Below are 26,143 nucleotides of genomic sequence, written 5' to 3' on the forward strand. Positions count from 1 at the left end.
GTCGGAGCAGCAAAAAATATATTTTTCAGTGTGCTGCAGAATTTTAGTGATTAGTTTATGTGTGCCATGAGATAAAAATAGGGTTGAAATTCAGAGATCTAAACATTACTCATGGCTCAAAGAACTCTTTTATGAATATTCTTGGGTTCTGTTCTAAACTGCTGTTTTCCTTTATTGAAATACTATTGTTCCAAGGGTCTTTATCATTTAATTTTGCTTTTAAATGGTTTTTAACAATTCTTATTTATCTATATAAACCAATAGTAACTTAATTGATAGAAATAAGGCCTTAATACATTTCACATTTTCTGCAAAGTGTTCAACACAGTACTAGAGATATTATAGGTACTCAGTGGATCTTGTTTATTGTATGAAGTTCTCACATTATATAAAGAGATTTCATATAAAATTAATTGCAGGTTATTGTAAGTTATATGTTTCTATATACTTCTACAAAAAATCACAAATGTGATTTTCTACAGAGTACAAAATAAATTTTTAAAAGTTTTTGCATATATGTCAATACCAGTGTGTACAAAATGCAAAATATGCTAGGTAAGTAGGCTATGCTTTCTGCTTGTTTATTCTCTACCCAATGATACCTTACCATGTGTTTTGATTACTATATTCTTTGTAAAACAGAAAAAATATCTAGTAGCTTTTTCTTCAGTATAATACATGGAAAAGGTTTTTCCTAGTTTAACTAACTTGGATTGAAGAATGTCAAATAATGTTAGACATTTCTATTGAGTGGAAACTTTATATCTATATAGTTTGTTTAATTTTAATATCCAGACTAAAGTAAAAATCAGAGCTGCTTCTTACCTTAGTACTATGCTTTATCTTCTGCTATAGATATTGGTATCTACTGATCTAGATCTACTGATATCTTCTTTGATGATTGGCTTTAAATATTGTCATTATTACCATTCCCTACATTGCTTTATTATTATAGATATCAAGCCTGTAAGATTCCTAAACTATCTTGCCCAGAAAAATATTATTCTGGTTAAATTATATACTAAATACACATTTTATTAGCTTTAGTAAAATAGTAAATGTGAATATTCAACCAACAATTGCCAAATATGGGAGAAAGAGAAAATAGGATTTAAATTCATGTATTCATTTTTGACATATGCAATATAAAATTAAGATTTGTCCCATGACTTACTAAGGGGAATGACAACAAAATGATAAAGGTTTGTTTTCATTTTTTTTTTTTTTTGTATTGTTGAAGTCTTAGCTTAAAACAGCCTACTATCAGGAACAGAAAAATTTCTATGGATTTTTCTTCTTCATTTTTCAAAAACTGAGGTGTCAGAAAAATAATCCATGTTTTTGGCCTCAGCCATTAAATCATTCTTCCAAGTTTTCCAGCTTCTCAGTTACATAACTCTTAACACTTCCAAGTAGCATGGCTTTGTTTTTTGTGTAATATGGGACCTCCAGATAATTCCTAATAAATTATCTTCAGAGGAAGATAGATTACTAAGAGTTTCTGTGAAGAAAATGTCTATACAAAGAGTGTCCTCAATACCATGTCTGATATATCATAGGACATAAACTATATAAAAAAATACCATCATGTTTTCTTTCTTTTCCTAGCTAAAGAAATAGCTCAAGAGAATCACTACTATTCATCAAATGGAAACACATTGATAAGATGGAAAGCAGAAAATCTTTCTATGCAAAGAAGTTACCTTTATTAACTGCATGTATACTTCCTGATTTAGTTGACTACATTTTTGCAACAAAGCCACATACCTTTGAAAAAGAATGGAAACTTTCACAGAAAGTTTTCATTCCACATATAATTACTGTCCTTTTCATAACATTGCTTTACCAAAACCGTATTAGGTGAAATTCCTTTAGGATTCGTGAAAGGGTTTGACAAGTTTCCTAAAAGAGTCTATTTTAATGCTACAGGGAAAAGGACAAAACAATCACACAAAACAGATGACCACATACCAACTGCTGTCATGTAATCCCAGCGTTCAATGAGGCACATATTGAAGATGAGGTGATCAGATGTTTGCCCTTGGCCAATAAGGGAAATCTGCCTCTCCAAATTCTGGCAAACAGATGAAGTCCAGCCAACAAGAAACCAAAATACTATCAGGAGTATTACTGCCAGCATCCTCATAACCCGTCCACCAGTCATGTATGGAATCCGTTGGGCTGTTCGCGAAAGAAACACTTTCAAAACCCTGGAAAAGCAAAACATCAAAAATGTTCAGGGGAATCTAAAAATGAGTAAAATCATAAAATGTCTTATCTTTCTAGGTGAAGTTTAAATCCTCTAAAATCTATTTATGCAGAATTTTAACATGAAGAAAGCCAGAAACAGTCTTGCTTTTATTTTCACTTCATTTCATTCTACTTTATCTTCCAGTAGCAGAACAAATATCCTACATTATACTCAAGTGATTAAATAGATTTTATAGAGTGAAATTTTTTCAAATATACCTTAATATTTTAAGAAAAATTCTCAGGACTGTAGAAAGATCCATAGGCAACATTACTCAAACAAGGTTTCTGAAGGATCAGAAAGTAGTCCTGAAAGTGAGTAGTTGTATTTTATAATATTACATTAAGTCAAAGACTTGTCCGGATCAGTTCATTTTTTTTTACAGTAAAACATTATAAATGGTATTTTCTGAAAATCATTTTATATGACCCCCCTCTATAGTCATTTTATTACAGCACCAAAATAAAAATGACATAAGTGGGATATTTAAATGCTAGAGTAAATGCTAGGGCTTTAGGAAAGAGGATTTGGATGGCCTATAAGAAAGGTAGTGATTTTTAAAATTTTGGTTATTTTCTTTTAATATATAATTGGAATAGCCAGGGTTGAGATGAATTAGATAATATCTAAGAACTATTCTGTCTCTAAATATAGTGATAAGATGAAATTTACCCTTACTATAATGGTTTATCCACCCACACTTTCTTTAATTGCACCTTCAGAATATTCTTAGCTGATTTTACTCCCACTTTCATTCTAATATTTTGTATTACAAAATTTTTACTTGAATAAACAACCAGGAGTGACTTATAACTCTATCAGGGTATCTATAATCAATTTCCAAAAAGCAACAATAAATTCACTTCCCTAACTTTTCTATTCCCTACTCTATCTCATTCTTTCAACATTTTATGAAGTATTCATATTAATTTCTCATTAAGTAATTATAAATCTAGAAATGAAACAAATACACCTGAAATAGTTCAGATGTATTATGCTATTTTTCTCTCTATGTAGACCTTGTGTAGCTCTCTTTGAATTAACAAGATATATCCAGTAAAGAAAATTATTTTCTATCAGATTCTTATTTATGCCCTACCCCATATCTTGAACTCCATTTTTCCTTCAGCTAACACAAAGGATGAAGTTATTTGATTCTAAATAAAACACATCCTCAATTTTTTCTGTGGAATGATGTCAGAAAGACATTAATATCAAATAAGAGAGCAATGGAAGATTTTTTTGCTCTCCCTTTAGCTAGCTCATGAGATTAACAGCTACTCTCCAGTCCCCGTGTAGAAGTGAGCACTGCCGGGCTGGCACTGGCCGCTAAGGTGCTACCTCCCTCTAGTATGCCCCAGACACCTCTGCTCCAACCAGTGCAATTGCTACTTCCCAAGAATCAGTTGTATTTGTCCCCAAATTATGTCCATTGCTATTATTTTATATTATTTAACTAAATCATAAATAAAATGATTATCAGGATAAAACAAAAGGATATTTATTTGTATAAAATCTATATTGATTACTTTGATAGGGCTCCATAAAGGTAAGTCACTAAAACAAGCTGTTATCTTAGGGAAAAATGAGTAAATTTTATATATATTGGGGTAGTCAGTAAACTTAAGCACTAGAAAGACTTAAAAAAACCCACCTTGTTAGAGTCTCACCACTATTTAGAGAAAAGACATTGTGAACAGTAAATCATGCACTGAGGTGATTTAGGCTAGAAAAGAATGATGTGCTCCAAACATCAGATTCCTACTCAAAGAAGAGGACTTATTTAAAAAAAATATTGGTGAATGATTCTGCTTTTTTTGTGAAGCTTAAAGTTTTTATTTTATTTTATTTTTTTATTGTTCAACTACAGTCTTCCCCATTCCCCTCCACCACTCTCCCCTGCCCCCCCACCTCCCACCTCCCACAGTCAACCCTACCCCCCCATTGGCTTTGTCCGCGGGTCCGGTATACGTGCTCCTTGATGACCCTTCCCCTTCTCTGCCCCGTTACCCCCTCCCACCTTCCCTTTTAAATGAACAGTGTCTATACACTTCTTTAATTTCTTTCCGCTTCAGATATTATCAGTTAATCGACCAAACACGGATCCCATAAAAAGGCTTCTATTATCAGCAAATCAAAAGATTCAAAGAATTCCATCTTAGAAATCAGGTAAATTTCTTAGAAAATTAATATTTTGCCAGTGCCAATCTTATTTTTTGTAGAATAAGCTTGCTCTTGCACAAAGCCATTTCTGGTTGTATGTGGATGAATTCTGAATATTGGATGACTAGCATCTCAAAAGAGGGAATCTGACCCATTTGTTTGGTCTTCAGTATTTTGGCTGGGGTGGAAAAGAGAGAACTGTTTCACATTCTAGCTTGACTTAGTTTGAATATGTGAAGTATAATCGGAATGAACAGTTATACAAGTGACAACCATATACTAGGTATCATGCTGGGCAACATGGGAGCATCAGTTAGGGTTTTTGTCTTTTGGAATTTACATGTTAACTAGAAATAAGTGTGCAAATACCTACCATATAAAACTGCATATATTATATGTTGTATATAGCTAATAAGCCTAGTAAACTAACAGAGTAGATGCCTTGCTGGATGCTAATAAATAAATATAGAGAAAAGTAAAGAAGACAAAAGGAGATATTTTAGTTGAAGGGAAATCACTTAACAAAGTAAAAAGCAAAGAATTTTAAGTTGTCATTGAAGAACAATGGATGGAACTGTTTGGCAAGAAAAGAAGTTTTTTTCTCAACCCACAGGAGCTCCTAGGGAGTTTTCAAGTTACGGGCAGGGGTTTTCATCAGGTTGAGAACCACTCATTGCTTCACAGAAAAAGATTTCTTTCCATGGCCAAGATGTGGGAAATCATTTATTTCTCTGATACTTGAAGATTTTCACTATCCACACTGCAACTCTAAACCTGAAAGACAACTAACACAGGATTTTAACAGTAACTTTAAAATGTTTCTTTAAAATACTTTAAAGTATTTCTTAACCAGATGAGTTTGTCTTTTGCAGAGGAAATCTATATGACCCCAGTTTGGTGATCTTACAATAAAGAAATTCCACTTCTGAATTATCAGAAATTTTTATGTCTCCCAGATGACTTTTTGGGTAATTATTGTAAAGTCTGAGATTTCAAGATATCATAGATCTCATAATGTCATTTTCAGAGAGGAAAAACCAAAGCAAAAGTCCTTATGAATCTCCTGTTCTATTGATTTTACTGGTTTTCAAAAACTAGGAAACACAATAACACGACTCTGCACTTTGATCTAAGTACTACAGGATATTGATTTTCATAAAATGGAATAAGATTTTTTCTAGCATTTTTCTAGCATTGCCTTAAAATAAAATGAGAAAATTTTGTTATATCTTTAAAAAATGAGCTCTAATTAATTTATATGGGCTCACTCCCTAGAAACCGAGTTCTAAAAATGAAATCCTTAAGCATGCCTTTATATGAAATACAGCTGTATAAAAATACAATCATTAAACTTCTTACATAGATTATGTTTCCTACTACTCTTTTCATAGATCTTTAGGTTACCACCTCTTCAGAAGTTTTCAGTATTTTTGAAGGATAACTAACATATACAAGGATATTGTAACAAGTTCCCAGAACTTTATATAAAAACATTTAAAGTATATATTTTTCAAATTATTAATATCAGATAATATTTTATGGTTTCAGGTCATATGTTCAAGTCTTTAATCCATTATGAGTTAATTTTTGTATTTTAGTTTCATTCTTTTGCATACAGCCGTTCAATTTTCCCAACATCATTTATGAAAGAGACTGTCCTTCCCCCACTGTATATTCTTGTCTCCTTTTTCATAAAAGGATTGACTGTAAGTACATAGGTTTATATCTGGATATTCTATTCCTTTCTATATATGTCTGTTTTGATGCCAACAACAAACTATTTTAATTACTATAATTTTGCAATACAGTTTGAAATCAGAGAGTGTGATGCTTGTAGCTTTGTTCTTTTCTTTCTTAAGATTGCTGTGTCTATTCGGAGTCTTTTGTGATTTTATATAAATGTTAAGGTTGTTCTACTTCTGTGAAAAATGCCATAAAAATTTGGATAGAAATAGCATTGAATCTGCAGATTACTTTAGGTAATATGGATATTTTAATAATATTAATTCTTTTAATCCATGAACACAAAATATCTTCCCATTTGTTAGGAGCTTCTTAAATTTCTTTCATCAGTGTCATAATTTTTAGTGTAGTTTCTTGGTTAAATTTATTTCTAGGTTTTTAAAAATGTAATTGTAAATGTGATTGTCTTCTTAATTTCTCTTTCTGATAGTTTGTTATTAGTATATAAAAACTAAACATCAAAATGTCCATAATATGCAAAGCAATTTATAGATCTCTCTATTAAAATATCAATGACATATTTCACAGATATATAACAAACATTTCAAAAACTTATATGGAACCATAAATGACCCTGAGTAGCCTCAGCAATTTTGAGAAAGAAGAACAAAGAAGGAGAGATCACAATACCTGACATCAAACTATAGTACAAGGCCACTGTAATCAAAACAGCCTGGTATTGGCATAAGAACAGACACATAGATCAATGGAATAGAATAGAGAGCCCAGAAATAAACCTATGTCTCTATCATCAATTAATATTCAACAAAGGGGGCAGAAGCTTAAAATGAAGTAAAAATAGCTTCTTCAACAAATGGTTGTGGCAGATCTGGACAGCTAAATGCAAAAAAAGGAAACTCGACCACCAACTTACAACCATACACACAAATAAGCTTAAGATGGGTGAAAGACTTAAATGTAAGTCATGACACCATAAAAGTCCTTGAGGAGAACATAGGCAGGAAAATTTTACATATTCTACACAGCAATATTTTCACTGACATATAGCCTTCCCCTGTTGTCTTTCTCCACAGGTCCTTTATACATGTTCCTTGACTTGACCCTTCCCCTTCTTTCCCCCATTGGCCCCCTCTCCCTCTCCTCTGGTCACTCCAGTTTGTTCTTTACTTCCATGTCTCTGGTTCTATTTTGGTTACTTGTTTGTATTATGGATTAGGTTCCATGTACGGGTGAACTTATATGGTATTTGTGTTTTACTGCCGGGTGTATTTCACTTAGCATAATACTCTACAGTTCCATCCATGCTGTTGCAGAGGGTAGGAATTCCTTCTTTCTTTCTGCTGCATAGTATTCCTAGAGCAAGGGATATAAAGGAAAGAATAAACAAATGGGACTACATCAAATTAAAAAGCTTCTGCATGGTTAAAGAAAACAGCAAAATAAAAAGGGAGCCACCTGTATGGTGAAATATATTTACCAGTGATACCTCAGACAAAGGTTTGAATTCCAAAATATATAAAGAACTCAACTCACATGACTCCACACCAGGAAGACAAACCATCCAATTAAATAATGTGCAAAGGACCTGAACAGACACTTCTCCATGGAAGACATACAGAGGGCCCATAGATATATGAAAAGATGCTCAGCATCACTCGCCATCAGAAAGATGCAAATTAAAACCACAATGATATACCACTTCACACTGGTCACAATGGCCATGATAAACAAATCAACAAACAACAGGTGCTGGCGAGAGATGTGGAGAAAAGGGAACCCTAGTGTGCTGTTGGTGGGAATGCAGACTGGCGCAGCCACTGTGGAAAACAGCTTGCAATTTCCTCAAAACACTAAAAATGGAACTGCCTTTGGATGTGGCAACTCCACTGCTGGGATTATACCCTAAAAATCTTGAAACACCAGTTCAAAAGAACCTATGCACCCCAATGTTCACAGCAGTGTTATTTACAGTAGCCATTACTGGAGACAGCCTAAGTGCTGATCAGGAAATGAGTGAATCAAAAAATTGTCATATGTTCATACAGTGGAATACTATGCAGCAGAAAGAAAGAAGGAATTCCTACCCTCTGCAACAGCATGGATGGAACTGTAGAGTATTATGCTAAGTGAAATACACCCGGCAGTAAAACACAAATACCATATAAGTTCACCCGTACATGGAACCTAATCCATAATACAAACAAGTAACCAAAATAGAACCAGAGACATGGAAGTAAAGAACAAACTGGAGTGACCAGAGGAGAGGGAGAGGGGGCCAATGGGGGAAAGAAGGGGAAGGGTCAAGTCAAGGAACATGTATAAAGGGCCTGTGGAGAAAGACAACAGGGGAAGGCTTGAATGTGGGAGGTGGGGCGTGGGTAGGGCAGGGGAGAGTTGTGGGGAAAACATGGAGACAACTGTAATTGAACAACAATAAAAAAAAATTTAAAAAAGAAGGCTGGCTGCTCTTCTTTTTTGCTGCATGAATGAATTAATCTCATTTTCCAGTTATTCTCTTATATCTATCTCACATAAGGAAAATAAATATTTCCACTTGAGTACATACAAGATTTGTTAGTTGCTAACAAATAACATTAGGATAAAATATTTATCAGTTATAGCCTGAGAAGTACTAATTTTGAATTACTAGAGGCGTTTTTATTTGTAATTTTAAAGTTGATTAACACACAAGTGTACACACACATATACAAGTTGAAATCGTAACAATCCAGGCAGTAATAAAAATCTTGTTTCAAATTTGGCACATAGCCCTTAAACTGTATATTATAATGCAAGCCTCTTTCTAGAAATATAAACATAATATACTCATGCTATACTGAAATTAGAGTGTACACACAAACACAGGAAACATGAACAAAGAGAAGCTCAATATTGAAAGGCTTTGAATGTAGATGTTATACAGTAGTTGTATTTCCAGTTATGTGTCATAAAACAAATCAAGTAGGACATATGAAGTCAAACAAAATAAATAAAGCCTTAGTCTCTTTAGTTCTGAGTGAGATATGCTCCTATTTTATGTCTAATGGGTAATATGAAAAGAACAATTAAGAATAAATTTGGCTTTTTTAAATAAGTTTTTAAAAAGGTGTTAAATGTTCTATATGAATACAGACCTCTAGCAAATAACTCACTGTTAAGAGTCAGATGACTTTGAATCTTTCTTGTTTCACTGAACATGTTTTTAAGTGGTAAAATAGCTCTACAGAAATTGTTTAAATCTCAATGTCACAAAGCCCAGGTGGCTACTTAATGAGTTATAAAACAAAAAAAGAGAACGTGAAGTTATTTAAAAATCTAATTTTTTCAAAAATCTTAAAATGCTTAGAGATAGATAGTTCTGAAACATGAATTTGAAATGTCTATTGAACAATTTCATCTTAGGCATGCCATTTTTCTCTAGGGTGTCTAGTTATACTGTTTTCTTTTTTGTCTAGACTTCTATTAGTTATATTCTAGTATATGCAAGGCATGGGTATGTGAGGTAAGACTGAGATATTTTCTTTTTTTTTTTTTTTATTGTTGTTCAAGTACAGTTGTCTCCATTAACCCCCCCGTTACTCCCCCCATCTCCACCTCCCACCTTCAATCCTGCCCTTTGGCTTTGTCCATGTGTTACCCCTGAAGCTAAGTAACATTCTTTGGCTTTGGGAATTCCTTAGCTTCCTATGGACAAAGATACTCCCCTTGACCAAACTTTAGCCAGGCTCCTCAGTCATTGTACTTCCCTGTCTTTTCACTGCCCAACTTTACCAAGAATCTGGTTAAATAAGTCACTTTAGAGAGAATCTCCCACTTTGATATCTGAGATCATCCTGGCCTGCCTTCAGCAAGATCCATGTCAAGTTGGTTTATCTAGAAATTTTCTTTTACACCTGGGGTTTCCTCTTAGTAATTTTCCATCCACTGAACCACCACTTGCTCTTTGACAATAAATCCCCACGTTCCCTTGTTGTATTCAGAGTTGACCCTAATCACTCTCCCCTATTCAAAAGCCCCATTATATTTGTCCTTCTGAATTCTTTACGAACTCTACAGGGTCAGAATGAATTTTTACTTTAATGCTACCCAAATAGAACACTTGCTGGCAGAGAAAGAAACTCTCTTCAGAACATGAAGAATGAGACCCTTTTCTCTGGGACAGTGTGGTTCTTAAGAAATGCCACTATAAGTAATTCTCTACTTGAAGGTAGGCAGCCAGTAAATATGAGAAATCACATCTTTCTCACCTCAGCTGAGATGAGCTCAGTTAGCTCAGCAGAGAGTATGTTTGAAGTGCATATAATTACGCATCCATATGGCAAAGCATTCTCATTTCCTAGTCATAATGCAATGTACAGTACATAACTACATGTCCAAAGGCCACTTTCTTGATACATTACTTTGACTGAGGTGGGTAACTGGCTAAAACAGTTTTAAAATTAGTTCATGTTAGACTCTTTAGGTTATAATTTGAGGCCTTAAACATCATTTATCTCTGTGCTGGGATGAATGCAAGAAGTCTTTTAGAAGAATCTTGTGTATGTCCATTGGCACTTGCTTAGCTACCTAGAAACAAAGGTTATTATTACTTTTGTTTCATAAATGAGGGCTATCCAACATCTGATCAATGCCCTGATCAAGACAAATCAGTATATATTTAATAGACAAAGTCTAAAAATTATACCTCAGCATTTGCCCTAGGCTCCATCTCAAATTCCTTGCCCCCCAGTGGTTATCGTATGTTAAGGTAAAGGAGTCTTCATTTTGTTATGAGCTTTCAGCTTTCCTCTATAGAACATACTTGCTTTTCTTCATTTTACTATTTTAAAAAGTTAGCATATCTTACTATATTTTATGTACACTTAAAGAATACATTCAATAAATAAATATAAATATCATCCAGTCACTTTTTAAAATCAATTAGGACACAAACATATGTACAGGGGTGGGAAAAAGTAGGTTAATAATAATTAATATAAAAATAATTCAAGAATAAACTTTTCAAAAGTAGGTTTATAGTTGTATGTATGTACAGTTTATTTTTATATTATTTATGTATTAATTATTGTGCATATAAGCTGTACATACATACAACTATAAACTTACTTTTAAACAGTTTATTTTTGAATTATTTATATATATTAATTACTTTATTAATTATTATTATTAACCTACTTTGCCCACCCCTGTATATAAACCTTCCCACAAAATGTAAAATATTTGGTGCTAATGAACACCATAGAGAAAGAAACTATGTATTGTCCTGTATTCAGAGCAAAGGGTACTGAATAATGCGTAAAATAAAAATCCTTTGTCCAGACCCAGAAGTAGGTTTTTATGCAGCTTGCTTAAATATTTATTTTAAATATAGTACAAAAAAAGTCTTTTGTTTTCTCTTGATTAGCCTTAGAAAAAGGAAAGGCAATCTGTTTTCAAACACCATGTTAAAAAGATTAGAAAAATGTTCTTTTAGCATTGTTTCTTAATCTCTCTTTGCCCCTTTTCATTTAAAATATTTCCTCATTTTGCCTTCTGAAAATATATGAAGTTTCTACAAATTATTTTTAGTTTTTTAAATATATTGCTGTTCAGTTACAGTTGTTCACCTTTTTCCCCCTTGTTTACCCCAACCCCACTCCCCACCCCCACAGTCAATTCCCAGCCATTGTCCATGCCCATGAGTCCTCTATTCGTGTTCCTTTGCTTGCTTCTTCCCATCCCCCCCCACTACCAGCTCCCCCCTTCTCTCTGGTCATTGCCAAGTTTTTCTTTATTTCCAAGTCTCTGGTTCTATTTTGTTTATTTGTTTATTTTGTTGATTAGGTTCCCCTTATAGGTGATGTCACATGGTGTTTGTCTTTCACCACCAGGCTTATTTCACTTAACATAATGTTCTCCAGTTCCATCCATGCTGTCACAAAGGACAAGATTTCCTTCTTTCTTTCTGCTGTGTAATGTTCTATTGTGTAAATGTACCATCGTTTTTTGATCCACCCTTTTACTGACGGGCACGTAGGCTGTTTCCAGCACATGGTTATTGTAAATAATGCTGCTGTGAATATTGGGGTACATAGGTTCTTTTGAATTGGTGAAGCCTTTAACAAAACTCATCAAGAAAAAGTGAGAGATTACCCAGATAAATAAACTCATAAACAAAAGAGGTAAAATTACAACCAATACCACAGAAATACAAAGGATCATAAGAAATTACTATGAACAACTATATGACAAGAAATTTGAAAACTTGGGTGAAATGGACAAATTTCTAGAAACATATAATCTGCCAAAACTGAGCCAAGAAAAAGCAGAAAGTCTGAATAGACCAATAACCGCTAGTGAAATTGAAGCAGTAATCAAAATACTTCTGGCACACAAAAGCCCTGGGCCAGATGGATTCACAGGAGAATTTTACAAAACATTTAGAGAAGAGCTAACCTTAATTCTTTACAAGCTATTAAAAAAAAAATCCAAAAAGAGGGAAGACTCCCAAACTCTTTTTTGAGGCCAATATTATCCTAATTCCCAAACCAGATAAAGATACAAGAAAGAAAGAAAACTACAGACCACTATTGCTGATGAACATAGATGCTAAACTCCTCAACAAAATATTGGCAAATCAGATCCAGCAATACATTAAAAAGATCACACACAATGATCAAGTGGGATTCGTCCCAGGGATGCAAGGATGGTACAATATACACAAATCAATAAATGTAATACACCACATAAACAATACAAAATACAAAAAACCACATGATCATATCAGTAGATGCTGAAAAAGCATTTAATAAGGTAGAGCACCCATTTATGATAAAAAACACTTAGCAAAGTAGAAGTAGAGGGAGCATACCTCAACACAATGAAGGCCATATATGAGAAACCTATAGCCAACATCCTACTCAATGAGCAAAAGATAAAAGCTTTCCCCTTAAGATCAGGCACAAGACAAGGGTGTCCACTTTCACCACTTCTATTTAACATAGCATTAGAAGTTCTAGTCACAGCAATCAGACAATAAAAAGAAATAAAAGGCATCCAAACTGGAAAGGAGGAAATAAAACTGTCATTGTTTGCAGATGACATGACAGCGTACATAGAAAACCTTATAGATTCCACCAAAAAACTGCTTGACCTAATAAATGAACTTAGCAAAATGGCAGGATACAAAGTCAACATTCAGAAATTGAAGTCATTTTTGTACACTAACAATGAAATATCAGAAACAGAAATTAGGGAAAAAACCCCATTTGCTATAGCAACAAGAAAAATGAAATACTTAGGAGTAAACTTAACCAAAGAGGTATATGAAGCTTTTCTGAGCCTAGCAATATTGCCTTCCTGTTTCTTAAAACCAGCTCACAACTAACCAATCAACCAACCATCCATCCAACCAACTCACCCACTAACCAACCAACCAACCAACTGACCTAACTTAACAAGTATTCTGTGAACCCATATATCCATGCAAGCGCTAGGTGTTCCTTGAGATCCGTCCTACATCATTCATGTACTAAGTCAAACACATCTATGGGTACTGAATGAAATCCCCTTTCGTAAATGAAATGTCTTCATTTTTGCCTACTTCAGCTCTATTTTTACTTATGATCCACATGGAGCTGCTAAAACCTGTACCATTCGTCCTTTCTATTTCCAAAGAAGAATAAACAGTTTAAGATTCAAATTAATTGTTTTACATAAATGGTGTGCTAATGAGGTAGGGCAGTGGGACTGGTCTACCCAGGGTACAGGTAACAAAGTGGCCCATTTGTCTGTAAAAATTTAAGGCAATAATAAAGGCAATTAAAAGTTGGTTCTCTTCATCGCCACCATGTGATGATGATTCTAAATCTCGGTAATAAAATACTCTTCCCTCAAGGGGAGGGCCACTCTCGCCCCTCCCCCAACTTCCTATACTGCACTGTTAATAAACAAAGGACTCTTTTGCAATTTTCCTTTGGACTGATATGGGTAGTCATTGGCTGTATGACTCTCAAAAGGGGGAGATTCGTTAAAAGTGAGTAAAACCTTTAAGTTTCCATGTCTAATAATATTATTTATGACAGGGAAATGTCCTGTTCTTTTTTAATATTTGCTTCAAGTTTCCAGAGCTACTAAACTTATGTAAACTTTATAATTAGTCAGTGAGAGACCAGGAGATAAAGAAAACATATTCAATTATTCTGCTAAGCCTTCAGTGAAATGGCTGAAATAAAAATGCAAATTTTTCTTGTTTATTCTATTCCCAAGGGACTTTAACGGCCATTTTATATATCAGTGTTGATAATTTCCTTAAAATTTTCTGCCTAGAGAGTTAGGATTTACTTAAAAGATAATCTTGATCCCAGGCTGGTGTGGCTCAGTTGGTTGGAATGTCGTCCCATACACCAAAAGTTTACAGGTTCCATTCCCAGTCAGGGAGCATGCAGGAGGACAACCAACTGGTGTTTACTTCTCGCATCAATGTTTCTCTCGTTCTCTCTCTCTCTTCCCCCTACCCCCTTCCTTCTAATAAGCAATGAAAAAATATCTTTGGGTGAAGATTAAGAGAAATCTTGAAATAAAAAATTAAGTTCCTATGAAAATGAGTGTATGGAATTCAAGGGACATTATCAATTAGTCCAGGCTACCTTGATCCCTCAGCCTACCTTGGGTCAGGTCCTCTAAAGCCTGGTTCTTCAGCTTTCCCTTTAATTCTGTGACTTCCCTATATCCTTCCAATGAATTTCCCTTTTGCTTAATTTAGCAATAGTTAAAACTGCGGTTTGCAATCAAAAATACTTCCTTAATATATTTACATGTATCTCAATCATGCTTAATCGTTAGAACAACTTTAGAGGTGAGGTGAAAAAAACTTATTCTCAGATGTTAAAGTTACTTATTCTTGGTTATATAAATAGTTAATGGCAGAATTGGGATACAAATTTGTATTTGTTAGGATTTATATCTTCCTGTCATGTTACTACAAAATCTTAGAAGTGAATTCTTCAGGGCCACATGTTGTTTGACTCTAAGAGATACCCCAACCAAAAACATTCCTTGCAGTTCCATTCAGTATAACCATCCATCCATTCATTCACTTAACAGGTATCTGAATATAACTGACCTTTGAATAACACAAATTTATACAGTGTGGGTCCACTCACTTACAGGTGGAATTTTTTCAATAAATACTGTAAATGTACTCATATGTTCTCTTCCTTATGATTTCCTTAATAACATGTTCCTTTCTCTTGCTTGTTTTACTGTAAGAATACAGTACATAATATATATGATATATGAAATATGTAAAATTTAATTGACTATTATGCTCTTGGTATGGTTTTCAGTCAACAGTAGGCTATCAGTAGTTAAGTTTTGAGGAGTCAAAAGTTATATGTGAATTTTCAACTTCAGGGGGTGTCGGTGCCCCTAACTCCAGCAATGTTCAAGGGTCAACTGCATACAATAGGTGCGAGGTGCAGCAATCAGAACAGAGAGTACAGAGCTGGGTCAGCTGTCACTTCCATGATGTTGCTCACATCCCTCTAAAAAGCCAATTGTTCAGTTAATGGACTTAATATTGGAATCAGTTAAATTTAAGCAGTATGGAAAAGAACAGACTACAATATAAAGCCATATGGTTCAGACAAGATAAGAATAATTCAGCTCATTAAATTAGAAACATTTTCTACTCAATTTAAGCCTTCAATAGGGTAATTCTTCACTGCAATGACTTCTAGAAACACATAGAAAAAATAGTTTTATTTCCAGTCTTTAAAATAAACAAAAGTATGATGAAATAATCTAGTTTCCTAAATTTCAATCCTTGGCTTACCTCCCTGGAGATTTCTGTCTATATCTGCACACCAGCTAATATATTCTTTAAATCAACTTTTATTTATTGCTTTACAATATTTTGAAAAAAACTTCATATTGCTACTTTCAGTGAAAAACTGGTAATCTACACATAGAAAGTAACTATGAAAATAAATACAGTGAACCAAAGTTAATAAGTTTTAGCCAGATACCATTGCATTGGAAAGCTCTGAGCCTGACTTTATCAGCTCCTTTTTGCAAAGTAAGAATAACAACTGCTTAGCAGGTGTTAAAGACCTACTTGGTCCACACTAATTTTTCTCCTGGAAGTGATTAGAAGGATAGAAAGAGAACATGAATGGAGGTAGTTTTCTCATTACATGATTCAGCGATATCTAATTCTGTGTTTGCATCCCACCAAATAGCCTCTTGCAAACCATAGTGTTCCAGATGTGTACTTGAGGACATAGAGTGAGGTGGGAGAATATAAATGTATTTTATGTGGAGAGAAGCGATACAAGCACCTCCTAAGTCTGCTTCTGTTGTCTTTATTCATTCACTCATCAATTAATATGTATTAAATACCTACCATGTATCACTCATTGTGCTAAGACCTGGTAAGATCCTCACTTCAAAAAGAAAGTAAGCTAGGTAAAAATGAAGAGGATAACTGAATAAGCAAACTTAATAGATGCTAAGTGCCAGACTCACAGGGAGAGAAGTCATTTTCAAGTCTCAATAGGCCACCCATTCATTCAGAATTTCCAGGAGTCTTACTGTCTGTTTTAAGCTGTCAATGATTTCTCATTTCCTTTGGTGAGTGAGCACCAATTTAAAAATATTGAATAGCTATCATTTAAGGAATGGAAATCAGTATGTACTTGAGGAATAGAAGGACACAAGAGTAAAAGTGTGCTGTGATGAGGGATGAATAAAATGGGCATCAGAAAGAACATTAGAGATTGCTCTAATACTTTCCTATTCTGGGAAATAGAGGCCTATGCTTTCTTAGAGTTAGATGCTAAACAGATTTAAACTGGACATCATGAAATCCAGTCCAACATTCTTTGCATTATTTGATATATTGAGTTAATGATATTTGCAGTTTTTCAAAAAGATATCTAAAACATTCCCCATAAACAAGTACTGCCTCACCTTCCCCCAAAAGAAAGAAAATGGAGATTATGTAGTAGACAATACAATGATCACACTTTAAGAAATGTTCAAAGGGGGTAGGTATAAAGAAAATAAAACAGATATTATGGCAACTAAGATAAATTATTGAATGAGCCATATTAAAATATTTATATTGAGAAAATCTTAGGTCATATTAGCATGAAAATATGAATGGCTTTTGTGGTTGTCAAATCAGGTTTAAAGCTAATCAGCATAAAAGGTTTCCTCTATAGAATGACAATTTTATCCTACATGAGAAACTTATGTTTTCTCTCCTAAGCTCTTTGGCACCACTACATGGAGAAAACTTGGAAAGAGGAGACAAGGGAAACGCCTGGAATCATTTCCAGCCATCCCTACTTTTTGTGGAGAGTAATTTATTTTATTGCCTTGTTCTCCCCAGTATTGATCATGTACATTTTAAGAAGTAGGTGACTTTGAAACAAAGCATAAGGTAATTTACAGTATTCTTCAATATGCAAGGGCGATAATTATCAGAGCACATTGTATAAGAAGGAAAGCCAGAAACACTATTTTTTCTCCAATTTCACCCACAGAATATCAGCAGGATTACCCTGGGGCATGGAACTTGGAAATGGAGAATAGCAGTTTTAGTCAAATAAACACATGACTGAATTCTACTATATAGGATTCTTTCATAGCTCTGGACCTGGGTTATTATTTCAACAATATTGTATTTGTATTTATTCCTGTTCTTAGCTAGTCAGTGCTGTTTTGCATTCATTCTAAACTTATTTTATTCAGAATTAAAATTTCCAAGACCAAAGGCACATATTATTAAACTGTGTTATTCAAAATCAGTTGTATTAAAGATCTTCTTATTGAATCCTAAAGATATTGCCTTGAAAATAAAAATATCGACAATCTTGCTATCTAAATTCTTGAAATTAAACCATTTACTTGGCTGGCCCACCTTGTAATTATATGCTAAGCCAAACACTTTGATCCTCCCCTGAAAATGAAAACTATAATATACCTGTGAAGCTTGAGAGTGACAGTTCCATAAACAGTAGCAAAACCGAGAAGACGAACCCATCTTAGGAGAATACAGCGAAATGTATTTGGTTCAAAGTACAAAATAACAACCTGTGGGATGAGAAGAGAAAGAAAGAAATCTTTAGGATCAACTGAAGACCCACACACTAAAATCAATATTTCATAATTTGATGTTTAATACACATAAATTCTAACATGAACACACATCTGTTAGAATAAAACTTTTAAATATTACTTTGATCATTCATTGTCCAAATCAGAGAAGTATAGTGTCTCCCAATTGCTTCCAAATCAATTCTAAATTCTTTAATTCTAACTTTCAGCATTTTCTATCAATTCTCTCTAAGTCATTGGTATGTCTAAACTTAATTCTTTTTACTCCACAAGATGTGCCCGCCAGGCTAGCTGCCATTGCCTTCCACCTGGAACTTTCCTTAGTCCTGCCTCCACACTTCTACAATACCTATCCCCTGTCTAAAATAGCCCTGAGAGGATCGTCTTGCACTGCACACCCCTCAGTCAACCTAGCACTCCATATTTATGACTTCACTTAGTACTTGGTTCAATTACTTCACTAACTTCTTGTTTCTTACTCCAGACTTTTCATTCAACAAACATTAATTAATCATTTACCAGGAGCCAGGCACTATACTAGATGTTGCAGATACAAAGGTCAATAAGAAAGGAAAGAGAGACATAAAGTAGTACAAAAAACTGCAATAAAGTAGTACAGGTGCTGTGCTGTCTGGTGTTGGTTGCGGCACTGTTTGGTGAACTGAAAGGTTGCAGGTTTGATTCCTAGTCAGGGCAAATGCCTGGGTTGCAGGTTCATTCCCAGTCAGGATGCCTGGGAGAGGCAGCTGAAGAAACATAGATGTGTGTGTCTCTCTTGCTCTCATTCTCTCTCTCTTCCCTTCTCTCTAGAATCAATTGGCATGATGTCCGGGGTTGAGCATAAAAGGAAACAAGTGGCACAGGTGCTAAGATATATGCGTGCACAGCTTCAGTGAGACACAAGGGAAAAGTGATCGATTACGGAGGGGTGGTCCAAAGGCATATATAGGGTGAGGCAAATTAGGTTTACAGTTTTTCGTATGAAAAATAATACAGGAATTAATAAATAATAATACAAGAATAAACTCTGTTTCACATACTCACAGCTGTAAACCTACTTTTTGCCCCACCCTGTTTTTGCAAGGTGCTGTATGTATTGCTTTTCAGAGGCTGCTGTGTGGTTCTGAGCAAGCCCTCATCAACGAGGAACTGGTCTGGTCCTGCGTAAAGAGTCTCATACAGTGCCAAAGGACTAATGCCGCTGAAAATGCAGGCATATACCTTTTTGCTTGAAGCAGCTGGCCTGAACTGATTCTGCTGAAAATAAGGGCATCAGAGCAGAAAAATAGAACCACTTGTAAAACCCAGAGGGTTATTTTGGTTATGCATCCCAAAGATTTGAATATTGGGAACCATAAAGGGTAACTGGGGGACATGGTGGGGGGCTCATAATTTCTTGCTGGTGTCTTAGAAATGAAGCCCCAGTCTCCAGCAATACCAAGAATGATAACACCTATAACTCTATGCTAGTATTTCTCAAATATTTCTACTATATAAAGAAAGGAACTAAGTATTGTCAGTATCATTAGGATTAAATCGTCAAAGAGTGGGGAAAATACTGGACAAAAGTGTCAAAGAGAAAGAAAAGAAAGGTAAAAATAAATATGGACAGAAGATAATGTTGTGTTTATATGTAGTATTTGTAAAGATTTGACTTTAGAATTTAATCTACCAGAAAATTGTTTGGATTCATCCCAAAATTGATATGAAAACTTTTCTTTTATTTACTATTTTCACAAAACAAATTAAAGCTCTGTAAATTTGTATTGTTTTAGCTCATATATTTTTGACAGTGTTCCTTTTCACAGGAGTCCAAAGGTAATTATGAGTTCTGCCAAGTAAGCTTGTGTTGTTTACTAAAGCGTCTGCATTGAAGGAAGAAGGGAACACTTAGGGAAAAAAACAAATAGAGAAAACTTGATAGGCTATTAAGGGATTGGGAGAGCACGTGTGTTTCTTCTCGTGGAGAGAGAAATGACAGATTGGGAACTAGAGAGATGGGGATTTAATGTTGAGAACCAGAAATAGCTTTACAGATTATTCTAGCACAATGGACTCCAGGGCTGCAAAATCCTGTGACTTATTGAAAAGTTTTCTACTGCACAAGTAGTGAATAGAGGAAGGTAAATAACTATAATGTAGAACTTGGCAGTTCTACATTAATATTTTTTATTTTGAAGGAAAGAATTGCTCTTGAACTGTTTGGGAATTACTGATATAGCTTCAAACTTTTATTTCATAGATGTAGAATTTGAGGACTTGTTACTGTAAACGAAAGACTGAGTTGGTCAAAAATGAAATTTTTTTAGCACTCATAGATATGTTTAAAAAGTAGTAGAAAATAAAACTCCAGTGAACTTAATAAAACAGATTATTAGAAAGAGTTCAGCAAGTAGTAAAGCAGAAATTCTCATTTTGCAGTGTGGTAGTTAACAAAGGTTCTGAAATCCAGTGTCCCTGGGTTCTAATCCTGGCTCTCCTCTTCATTAGCTGTGTGGCTTTGACAAATTATTTAACATTGCCTTGCTATGCCTCAGTTTTACCACTTGTAAAATGAACACAACAATACTTCCATATGGGAATGTTCTGAAGTTTTAATATGATAAACACAATGTCTGGTACAGCAAGTATTCAATAAGCATTGGCTAATATTATCAGGAGAGTTGATTTACATTTGCTTTGTTCTAAAAGTTACATTCTCATTGTAGTATAATTACTTATCATTTCAATGAATTCATTACTAACCATTCTAGCCTCTCCTTTTGAAATCCTATAATCACTTTTTGACTCTATACTTTTTCTACTTTGCCTTATATTATAGTTATTGGTATGTATGTCTCCTTGTATCAAATATAAAATCAGAAAAGGCATACTTCTCCATATATTCTGTGTGTTTCAAACACAGAAAATTTATATACATTAAATTTTTTGCTCAGTGACCTATTTTAACTAAAAACAGTTTATTTTCAAAATAAACTGTATGAAAAGTCCAATAGGGTCCACTAATCATTGCAACTCTAATTCATGCATTCACTATTAATTTACTCTGTGTGAGGCAGGAAGGGATTTAGAGACCATACAAATAACTGAGATGTGGTTTTGTCCTCAAGTTATAATTTAGAAGAGTAGATATTATATGTAAATGATAAAAAATAATGATATGATCATACTGATACAGCACTACTGCTACACACTAAACTAAGCATTTTTGCCCTCTTTATTCATTTAATCCTCACAATACCTTATGAAGCAGGGACTTTTATAGAAAATAAATGAGGCACAGAGAATTTATGTGATGTGCTCAGGGTCACACAGCCAGGAAGTGTCAGAGCCGATGTGAATCTAGGCAGTTTAGTTCCAGAGTTCATTCTCATTAAGAGTCATATGCTTGTCCTTCTCCAAATAATTCTACCAGGTTGGGGAGACAAAAACTACCATACTGTGAATTTCATAATATTGAGGATCCAGAAAAAAGGAAAATTACTCTCATTGGAAAAAAATGAATTTATTCTGGGAGGGTGGATATTTGGGCAAGAACATGAAGGAGAAACAAGTTAAAGTATATAACAAGGAGGAAAAGGGAAGGGAGCCCAAGACAAAGGCCAGGTAGGAGGAAAAGCTTTAGAATGTGGTGCATATAGTTACGTTCAGGAAGGCATGAAAGGGAGCACTGAAAGTCAAATTTCAGAGATAAGGTCAGTTCTTTTTAAGCTTTTAATAACATGATGAGGAATTCAGATTTTATTTCATCAGCTGACATTCCACTACATTTTTTTGAGTTGATATCAGAGAGTTAATATTATGGCAGCAGCATGTGAGAGGATTGAATGGCTATGAAAAGGGAAAATACAAAAGGTGAAAAGACTAGTTTGAAAAAATAAAAACCACCCCAGAATAAAACTATAGGAAATAGGTAAAGAAGGACATAATTAATGTAGTGAGAATGGGAATTCAGTTATTCATGGGAATAGAGGAAAGAAGACGCTGAATCAGAAAAATTGGGCAACTGATAATTTCTTGAGGCAAAACAGAAAAGAGTGTCAAAGACAATGTGAAAATGTTAACCTTGGGTGACTGGCAAGATGATTGTGTTTAAAAAGAAAACAACATTAAAAAAGATGCATAAGACTGGGGAAAATTATTTTACCTCTGCTTAGAAACCTCCCCACCCCCAGCTCAGACTGCACGTCCCAGCTCAGAGTTGGCCTCCGTGACTCTTCCCATCAATCCCCAGACTAAGTCAGGTTTCCATCAAATTTGTGTGTTATATGCCTGTATTGAATTCTGAGCTTTCCTTCCTCACACTCAGCAGTTCTACTTTGATATAATTATTTCTGTAATTCATTTGTTGAATGTGTCTTACTAATTTTAAGCTGCATTAGAACAAAGGTTGCACCACCTTGTTCATGATTGTATGTCCGTTCCCTAGTACTGTGCCTGGCAGTAGTAGGTGACCAATAATTGTATGTGGAAGGAATGAAGTAAAAAAAAAAAATGAAGTGAGTGTGGAAAGGAGAGAGGAAGCAAGAAAGGATGGGAAACAGTACGTTCATTTTTGGATATACTGAGTGTAGGTTTTCTATATGACATCCAATCCAGATCTAGCTTGCAGTAGTTAATACACTCTGTATTGGGAATAAAACACAAGACTAGGAAATTTCAGTGTCTTTCAAATCTCAATATTTAACTTTTTCTTATTAAATATAACTCACATAAGTGTATAGTTTAACAAATTATTGTAAAATAAATACTCCTTCCCAAACCCCAAGTTAATAACACATTTCATAACAGACCTTGGTAGAAGAAATAGAGAAAAACTAAGCCACCGATCAAAGAATTTATGAATAATGACGATAATACTAATAGCTGTCATTTTCATGCACCAATAATAATATGACCCATGCCCCTCCCCCCAGCACTGCTGGACACATTACTTTTATGCAGGATGGGGCAAAGGTAGCTTTACAGTTGTTCATATGAAAAACAATGCAATAATCAATAAGTAATAATACAAGAATAAACTCATTTTTGTGTATTCACAGCTGTAAACCTACTTTTGCCCCACCCTGTACTTAGAGTTCAAATACTTTAATACCCCCATTCTAAATATTAAGAGACTAATGTGGTTAATTAATTTGCCCCTGGTTATCAAAATAGTTAAATTTGAAACCAGAACTCATAAAACATTCTTTTCCTGAAAGAACTGCCTAAGGTATATTTTCAAAGTACGTATTTCAAGGGAAAACTTTTCCTGTTCTCTTCCCAATACTAGAGGCTAATGACAGATATAAAGATATTTTATTTAATGTGTGAGAAGCAGGATGTAAGTGTAACACTTATGTCATTAAGTAACCTAAGGACCCGAAGCACACATAATTGCTGGATGAATGAGCACAGGTTGTTCTCCAAGGTAGCAAGCAAGTAGTGTTTTTTGAAACATTTTATTCCCATGGCCTTGAGCCTGTGAGTTATGGTCCAAAAAACCCCAACTATTCCAGGTGATACCAACTTTCCAGGTGATTCAGGACATGGCCAAGTAGACTTGCTCTAGTCTGAGAAAGCCTAGAGATGAAAGACAACGGAGTAGAAGAAGCAGAGGGATTGTGAGGTTTGAGTGCATGGAAGCACGGAAGATGATGGCAGGAGCTGATGGAAGAAGGTTCTGTACATGTGAAATACCTTCAAGTTCATTCAGTTCTTGTAGAGGTGGGGGGTAGGGGTATGTTGTAAGAATTTCAAAACGAGAAGGCCTGTCTCTACATGTAGAAGAATAATGATCTGAAAATCACTGAATCTGAAATATTTAGGTTATGGGGCAATTAGTACCTTGACCTTTACCAATAAGGAAATGCTACTTTTGAAGACCAAACAATTTTTCATTAGAAGAAAAGGGAAAGTTCTTTGAAAATGGTAACAATTTAGAGTAATTCCACCTTTGACGTGTTAAATTGTGTCATCTTGGCAAAGTACTTAACTTCCTAAATTTCTCAGCTCAGGAAAAGAGATAATCAAGTATGTAATAAACAGTAAAAATTCCATGCAGAGGTTGATTTTATTATTGGTAATGATTATGTGTTAAACAGAGTACTCCTGAACAGGAAATTGAGTAGAAATAAGATAAAAATATAATGAGAGAGAAAATCCATTTGTTCTTACTATATTTTTTCCCTATTTCCACTAAATTTCCTGTTCAGGAGTACTCTGTTTAACACATAACAAATTCCAAAGAGGTAACATATAGTTAAACTTAAATTATCCTTTTCAACCCTTCATTTGAAAGTAAGTAATAAGAATGTGTCCCCTGCAAAAGGAGTGATGCAATTAATGACTCATGCTGAATCAGGCTGGTCAACTAGTTCTCTCATCATAGGGATTTGATATTCATGTTAATTTGCCATTGAAAGAGAATTTATAAGGGTCGGGAAAAATCACCTAATGCTTACCTAAAACAAATAAAACAGATTTTGCGTCAGTCTTTAAGAAATAAGTATAGGAGAAATAAATATACCACTTTAATTGATATGGTGCTTTCACATACATTTTTCCATTCTGTGGGGGAAAGGAGAGAAGGAATTATTAAATCAGCTTTCCAGATGAGGAAGATGGTCAGAAGGCTCTTCTCAAAGCCCTGAGGTTATCAAGTGACACAGCTGTCCCTGCGTCTCCAAATGCTATCATCTTTCCATTATTCACCTCTGCTTCTCAAGAAGTATATGCTTTTCTTTGTGCAGGGTATTGAAAGATAATACTGGCAACGATGGCTGCGCAGAGGGTGACATATGACTGAGAGGCCAATTCTGAAACCGTGTTGTGACTGTAGCTTGAATAAACATTTTTTTTTTAGATTTTAAGTCATGGTTTATAGAACCTATTGTTTTGTATGTTCTGTACACTTTCTTCAACAAATTGGGAAGAATATTTGAATTCTGAATAGAAAGAAATTTTTTTCCCGAAACACTGGTCTATGCAAGACTCTCACTGAAAAGGATAACCCACAAAGCCAGAGTAAACAAATGGGCCATTGCCATGGCACAAGGGCCGCCGAAGGACCAGGAAATGGCCCACTGATCAAACTTTTTATGCATTCTGTTATTTAAAAAAGATTTTGCTTGTAATCAAGTAATCATCTTATTAAACTGTACATTATGTCTCCACTTCATTTTTTTCCTCAAAATACTATACTGCAAATCTATTTTCATGAACTCTGTTGCACCTTTGTTTCTTTATTGACAACTTGGGTTCTTAAGATCCTCCAGTTTCTCGTCACTTTTTTTTATATCTTGCTACATCCATACATGTCACATCATAGGTATTAGATATGATATGTTCTCTATTTTGCTTCATAGTACTTAGAAAGCAACCCTGGACACCCTATTTTAAGAGTGGAGCATTTATAATGATTACAATGAATTAGTCAGAAATCTTTTCATGCATATTTCCTTCCTTTATTATAAAAGTAATAATATTCTCATTGTAAAAAACAAACACAACAGTACCAAAGGATACAAGTTAAAAAGTAAAAATTCCCATTTCCCTCTCTGCCTCCTCAATCCCCAATCCACCTAGGTAAAAGATCTATTGAGTGTACAGCTAGAAATTCCTTTTTTACATACATACAAATAGAATTATATTTTAATACTGATATGAAACTTTCTTTTTATTCACCAATTTCTCTTTAAGATTTTTCTTCAGCAACAGAATCAGATCCACTTGATTATTTTAAATTTCATGGTTTTCCATTTGTGCGGATACAGCTTGAATTACACATTTAAGCCATCCCCTCTGGGCCGAGAATGTCTTCAGTGTCTTTGTATCATGAACAATGCCTTAGTGAATACTCTTGGATATACATCTTTGCATATTTTATATGCATGGATATGTAGGACATTTTTCTAGAAATAGAATTTTCACTGCATTTTAACT

The 26,143-nt window shown here is 34.4% G+C and overlaps 1 protein-coding gene across 1 annotated transcript in view; it reads right to left on the minus strand.

Moving 5' to 3' along the window:
• The window catches only part of GPR158 (G protein-coupled receptor 158), a 353,177-nt gene that overhangs the window by 24,197 nt on the left and 302,837 nt on the right, over nt 1-26,143 (minus strand). The window contains exons 6-7 of the mRNA XM_054592528.1: nt 18,087-18,196; nt 1,972-2,210 (exon numbers count right to left, since the gene is read on the minus strand). Of these exons, the coding sequence (XP_054448503.1) occupies nt 1,972-2,210; nt 18,087-18,196 (349 nt within the window). The remainder of the gene's footprint in view (nt 1-1,971; nt 2,211-18,086; nt 18,197-26,143) is intronic.

Source organism: Pteronotus mesoamericanus, unplaced genomic scaffold (genome assembly GCF_021234165.1).
Source record: "Pteronotus mesoamericanus isolate MK-2021 breed Mesoamerican mustached bat unplaced genomic scaffold, CSHL_Meso_final contig_130, whole genome shotgun sequence".
In the NCBI taxonomy this organism is placed as follows: domain Eukaryota; kingdom Metazoa; phylum Chordata; class Mammalia; order Chiroptera; family Mormoopidae; genus Pteronotus; species Pteronotus mesoamericanus.